The 7,109-nt window shown below is 34.6% G+C and overlaps 1 protein-coding gene across 1 annotated transcript in view; it reads left to right on the forward strand.

Annotated features, from left to right (window-relative positions):
• The window catches only part of LOC104616112 (attractin-like protein 1), a gene marked incomplete at both ends in the record, with an annotated part of 61,893 nt that extends 56,256 nt beyond the window's left edge, over window positions 1–5,637 (forward strand). Inside the window, one exon of the mRNA XM_010291611.1 lies at window positions 5,544–5,637. Within this exon, the coding sequence (XP_010289913.1) occupies window positions 5,544–5,637 (94 nt within the window). The remainder of the gene's footprint in view (window positions 1–5,543) is intronic.
• Window positions 5,638–7,109: the final 1,472 nt, after the last annotated feature.

Below are 7,109 nucleotides of genomic sequence, written 5' to 3' on the forward strand. Positions count from 1 at the left end.
TTTTTAAATTCAATTGTCTAAAATGCATACTTCATGGAAATACTGAGGGGTATTCTTTTGTTGTCAGCATCAGCAAGAACATTTATATGCTGAGCTAGCAACTCAGAGTCAATCATGCCGTGGGTTTATTATTTAATAAATTCTATAGGGTTGTGATTTTACAGCATGGAGTTACTCTACTGGATTATATTGTTTTCGTATAATCTTTCTGTTCCACTTAGAATCTGCATGTTGTACAAAAGAGTAGTGTGAACTGCTGTTTCCTTAAAAATAGAGTAGAAATTGCCAGGATGGTGGTTGGTTTTTACAGTCTAATGCCATCATTTCATTTAATATGTAAAAATAAAGGAAAAATGAGGAAAAAAATGAGAAAAATAACATCTGCACTAAAGTATTTGATATTAATGAGTTGTTAACTTTAAATTTTGCCAATCAGTCTCGGGGATCATTTCCAGCATCTACAGAGGATTGAATTTTTTAGGTGTATCTATACCTGGAACATAAAAGTGGTCAGAGCTCATTATTAAAGCTCAGCTTGGAGTCAGTTTACATAATTTTGTGTACTTAACTCATGTGTCTCAGACATGATGGCGGTGAATGAATGGTTCCAAAATACTGCATCTAAAATTTCTGGTCTTACTTGTAAGAAAAATTTTTGTAGCTGATTTTTAAAAATATAGATATAATTTATATAAATTTTGGAAGTTGATTTAAAGAATGTACACATGTTTGGGCAGGAATTTGCAACATGAAATAAAATCTCCATCAGAGTTGAACAATATATTTTGAATTAAAATATATCTTTATGTCTATACCCTGTGCCTGAGTTTTTCACACACAAAATTGTGACAATTCTAATTCCCATCTTTTCTTCAATCTTTAAGTGAAATACGAGCATTGGTAACAAGTTTTTCTGTGTTTCACATACCACAATTTATTTTGGAAGGTGTAAAGCTAGTGATAATTCTTGCCTTATAGAAGGTTCTAAAATCCAGCAGAAGCTGGTATTTATTTTGCGTCTTAGGCATGTCCTTATAATTAAAAACTGTTAGCAGTGTATGAATTATGAAATAGAGAAGGACAGATGTACTTATTTCCCAGGAAGGGAAATGAGCCATGATAAACTATCAGTCCCTGTTCTATCCTAGAGGTCTGATTACCTCATTGGAAACACATCACCTGGAATTAATTTACTGTTATAATTTAAATCAGTAGTGTTTCAGGATGCAGATTTTTACTTTTTTTTTTTTTAAGAGAAGAAAATTCTGCATATTTCATTTTAACCAGTTGGTTTGCAGAGATTAATTTCTGAATTTTGAATACTGAATGTGAGTACTTAAATTAGGAGGAAACGGAGAATGTGAGCAGAAGTTAATACGACTTTTAGAATGTTATAATATATTAAACTTGCTGTAAAGTTAAAGCAGTGTTTCAAGCTATCTTCTGCATTGATGACTGTCAGAGAAGATCTGAGAGAGGATTAGTGCCATCATAACCTCCTGAAAGTGTTTGTGATGCTGCTATGAGTGCTGGAATGGCTCGTACAGCAGTAGAGTCTGAATCTGATGCACCCTGTGGACAGTCATGTCTCTTCTCTAACAGTCCGGTGCTACTGTTCTTGTGGCGGTACCTGGCAAAAGGTATCCTCCCACCACCTAGGATTAAGTAGTCTCAGTCTGGGATTTTCAGTCAGAAATCTCTGCTTACCACCCTCTTAAACCTTTTATTAAATATACAGGGGAAAAAAGAGAAGTATTTGAAATGTGAAGTATAGTTTTCATTTTAACTCTCAAGTCTTATTTCCTTTTCCTTCAGCTTTAGGTAGTTTTTACACAGAAAAATCATATTAAGCATTTCCCTAGATCAACATTAAAGATGATAATTGTCCTTCTTTTGAAGAGGGGGGAAAAAAAGTTACTTAATACAGGTTTTAGCTGCAGCTGCTGGAACTTAAGCCTCCTTCCTTGAAAACAAATGCATGGGGGTGGAGAGGGTTGTGACCTCAAAAAAAAAAAAAAAAAAAAAAAAAGAAAGAAAAGAAAAGGAAAATATATATAAATTGCATCTCTCGTGCTGACTTCTACCAACTGAGAATGGTTGATACAATATATGCTTTTAAAAGTGATTAAAAGATTTGGCATACTTCTACCTAGCATTAGACTGTGAGAGAGACTGCTGTAGCTGCAGTTTTACCTGTTGACTTATGCTACCATCAGAAGAGAAACCACTCACTGAGATTGGTTAAACAGAGAAAACAAAGTAGAAAATATTAAAGAAAATATAGGAAGAGGTAAGGGAAGAATGTACATCTTGTGTTACTTTGAAATCAAATGTAACTTTAGGTTACAATTTATTAATTAGTAAATGTAGTTCGTATTCAAAGCTCATTATTTCTTTTGTATTACTTGGAAATAGGCCAGTGGAAGAAACCGTAGTGAGGCACAAAGATAATGGCATCTAAAAATTTTTCCACTCAGTGTACTATAATATCATCCTACTTCTGCTGTTGCATTTGTTTGATAATATATACTCACATTTTCTTCAGTAAAAACAGGGATGCCTTATATGTGTTTTGGTTTTTGTGGGACTTACTCCCCGCATTGAGGTCCACTGATTGGTAGGAATCCATTTTTCATCACAGACTTGCAAGTCTGAAATTAATTAAAATATGCAGTTACTGCTGTTAAATAAAGTTTGTTCAGATGAGATTTTTAAAGTAATGTAGAAGTGATTAGCTCCTGATGTCCTTTTTCAAGGTATTATCCAGGGAACAGTTAAATTACTAGGAACTTGATCAACGGGAGTAATTGATCTTCATCTTGTAACAGAAGACGATTAGCTGCTGGGCTTCTCAGCACTAGCTTTTTCATTGACTAGGAACCCAGAATACAAGGTTCTGAGTCTTCTCAACTCCTCCTTTCTTCTCCTTTTCCAACCATACTGATTTTAGCTCTATAGAAGCTTCATGTATGTGTCAGGTGAGGTAGAGCAGCCATGTTGGTGTTTTTGGTAAGAGAGACCAAACTATTAATGCATTTGTGTGTGCTATGAATACACACAGATCAAAATTTAGGTGAGTCCATGGGAAAATAAATTCTGACAGATTTTTATGTTATTCAGTATAGATCCAGAAAACTCTAGAGGCAGAGACAGGGTGCAGTGACTAAAATATAATGCAGTTTAAATGGAAGGAGATACCTGGCTGATTGGAGAGGAGTTAATCTGTGGATTCCTGAGTGAGCAAGCACAGACTACAGTGAAGTGCACTATATAGGTACTGATTTGATGTAGATGTCCCTGGGGGTAAATGGTACTGAAAAGTTTGATTTATCAGTAATTCCATGGACTGGGTGTACAAGTCATGTTTGAGCTGCCAAAGGAAATGCTTTTGCCTTCCTCAAAGTCTCATACATCTGTTGCTTTTACTATATAATCCATTTTACCCCCTTTTTTTTTTCAAGAAGGTGATGAAGGTGCATAGTGTCCAAAAGTTTTTATGACCTAGTGTTTAAATACTTTTGCTAAATAAAAGCTACTCAAGTAAAGAAGGTTCCACTGTCACATTTGTGATCTACTTTCTAATAAGCAAGCAATGACTATGGTAATTAGTAATAAATTAGAGTAATAAATTAAGGTTTGTTGGGAATAGTTTCTGTACTTGTCAATATATTGACAGCTTTTGGAATACGATTTGGAATTCAGCCTTCTAGCTCCATTATAACGTTTGGTTGTCACTGTTAAGAGCAATTAACCTATGCGCTTAACAGCACAACAAGCTGTTAAGAATATGTTCCTTTATTTTTCACTGCAAGTATAGCAAAGATTTACACAATTAAAATTAACTTTTGAGAAGAGGCGTTTTCAGTTTAAAGTGCCTAAATAATCATTCCATAAATCTAGAGGGGAAAACATGAATGGATTTAGGAAAACGTGACTGATGATACAATAGCAGCACTTCAACGACCATTTATTGTAGAGTGTCGAGATCATAGCAAAATTACAAAATTCAGCACTCTGCGATAACTGTAGATCTTTTTCAGAAATCTTGTTACAAGCTGTATTACGAAAGATGGGAAAACATCAGGCATCAGGATGTGCTGCATAGAAATTTCTGGTATGTGTTTCTTGCAGACTGAATCTCTACTACCTCTGGCGTAAGAATCGCTCCTTCAGCTTCAACTGGCTATTTAATGAGTTCTGAAGGCTGAACAAACGATAGAATTCCTGACACTGAACTATTCTGTCAATAATATCTTCTGTTTAATTGTGCTTCTAGTCTGGCTGTTATATTACCTTTTTCCTTGTTTGTCTTAGGCTGGGGCAGAGAGGTTAGAGTGTGTGTGGTGTGGGACACTGTCACAGAATTATTCATTGTGTGTTATTCCTTATGAGTAGAATAAGAACATTAAGACTCAATCTCTCTGATAGAAATTCAATGTTAGGATTATAAAGTGGAAAATAAACTTTTTTTATGTACAGGTCACCACTTAGTATCACATCTGCTCCCAAGCAGAAGCCCACATACCTAAATCTTTTATCTTAGTCATAACTAAAACTTTAGTGAAAGCATAATATGATCATCAAGGTAGGTTCAGAGTTACTTTGAATTAAAGAAAGAATTTAAATGTCGTGTAAATATTAGGAGGTAATTACTTCAGTATGATGTGGGAACTTATTGACACATTTACCAGAGGGAGGTTATCGAGTTCTGTACGCTTGGTTAGAAAAGAATGAGGACTGCCTAAACAAAATAGTCATGTGTATAAACATGGGAAGGAAAAGCAAAAAGAAAGCTCAAGAATTTGGAACATGAAAACTTGTTTTGAGGTGAGAATCAATCAGGCAGCAAGAGTGGCCGTAAGCAGACCACTGTGGAGAGGTTTACTGTAGCCACTGAGTTTAAAAAGGAGTGGAGTGATGATGATGTTTCTGTGATTCTCCTCCAGTTCAAGATCTACAGTTCAAATTTCAGGAGCTTTTAAAGGTTCCCGTTTTTTCCTTCTAGAATATTCTTGTGGTGGACCATAATTGTAGTATTAATTCTGCCTTTGTTCAAATGGTTTCAAAGCTTGCTTTTTGTTCGCTTTTGTCAAAATTAAGAGTTCCAATTATATTAGACATTTTACCAAACATCTGCAATAATACTTTTTTAATTAGACATTTGAAACTAATGGAATTTTGCCATTGCTTTTGCCATTGGTCAGGGTTTCACCTGGTATAGAAAAGATGTATTGTTAATAATTTTCTGTATTGCACATTGAAATGGTAGACTTCAGTGGCTATTCTCAAACTGCTATTATTTAAGATGTGGAGGAGAGCCACTAATAACATATGCATAGTTCTTAACTCTACAGAAAATAAACTAAATCATGTGCTAGTGAATTATTCTTCAAAGAAACTTATAATTGAAGTAGTAATATGGTTTTTTAATACAGCTTATAGGAAATGTGTTTAGGATGAACTATTAAAATCCATGAACATTCCTTTAGTTATAAGATAATATATGGGTGAATAAATCTCACTTTTATTTTTTGATTTTGTAGCTTGCACATGCAGTGGACATGCAAATATTTGTCACATGCAAACAGGAAAATGTTTCTGCACAACTAAGGGAATCAAAGGAGACCAATGTCAACTGTGAGTACAATTAAATGTAGCCCAAATTATTTTGATTCATGCCTAGCCTATAATAACTTCTTTCCTTTTTTCATTTTGCTTTTGGTTTTGGATTTTGTGATCGATTTGACAATGCTTTAGTGATGAATGTAGTGTTCCCTACATTTCTTAGGAAATTTCAATATTATTTACTCTTTTGTTGAAGAATTAAATCACAAATATTAGCAATATTTTGCAGACACTGCAAATTTAAAAAAAATCCTAAAAAATGAGAATTACCTGTAGTTGTCTTCCTTTTTTTAGGATTTTTAAAAAATTATCCTAAGTAAAAAATAACTGCAATATTGGTAATTGCATTCAGTACATTTGTCACGTATCTTGATCAGAATCTACAGCGATAAGCTTTTAGAGTTTTTGGAAGGTGTACAGTGTTTTAGACATTTTCCCATATCATTAAATATAGAACATTGTAAATATATCTAAATATAGAACAATGTAGATCTGTCATGGAAAGTATAATTAATGTATCTTGGTTTGTACTGGAAGAGCTTAGTGTGTTTGTTCAGAGGAAGAGTTTGCAACTTAAGACAGAGCATAACAAATGGGAGGACTAAGAACAAGGAACTACCGGGGTAACTTGTCAAGTAGGAGAACTAACACAATAAAGTTACCTATGGATAGCCTTATATTTAAAGATGTTTCTTTCAGTTCATTCCATCCGGTACACTGCCTTGTCCAATAGGAACCTCATTGCTTTCACAATTATTTTAAATAGTATCTGGCCCCAAAATTGTCCTAGCAGTATTGATTGGAACTGGGGAAAAGGCATAAATACAGCTTATTCCTCTCCAGCAGGGAGAGGTGCCGGGAGGTTATGCTCTGCCTGCCACAAGGCATGTTCTTTCACAGATTTGTGGATTCATCTTTGATACATTTAATGAACTGGCTTGAATCCTACCCTTAACAATTTGCTTCATAAATAGTCAAGAAACAACAATACCTTTTGCAGAGGCGATGTGTATATTCATGAGAAAGAGCTGTGCTGGCAAGTATACTGTTTCCGTGGTACCTCTGGGACTTCTTTTCTAGCCAGTTGTAGGCTCTCAGGGTGAGATGGAAAACCAAGGTTAGGACTAAATGATGAATTTTTATAATCAGAAAAGCTGAAGAGTGGTAATATCTTTAAACTCTGAATTAAGTCTTCACTGAGAAGTTATTTTTTCCTGTTTTTGTGTCCAAACACTTAATCAGTTATAGATGTTAGAGTGGTTTGATTATCAGTGTGTGGCATGGGCATATGTTGATGCCATCTACCTGTTTACAAAGAATGGGGAAAAAATAAAAAAAATCTACTCTGTGCATCCTAACACTTGAACTACAAGAAAGAGTTTCTTTGCTCATAACTCTACCAACTACCATTCAGCCTAAGGCACTCTTTCTAGACCTTTTCCCTGGTCTGTATTTCATATGCCCATTTTGCTATTGCTTTCCCT

This window comes from Phaethon lepturus, unplaced genomic scaffold (genome assembly GCF_000687285.1).
Source record: "Phaethon lepturus isolate BGI_N335 unplaced genomic scaffold, ASM68728v1 scaffold497, whole genome shotgun sequence".
Taxonomy (NCBI): domain Eukaryota; kingdom Metazoa; phylum Chordata; class Aves; order Phaethontiformes; family Phaethontidae; genus Phaethon; species Phaethon lepturus.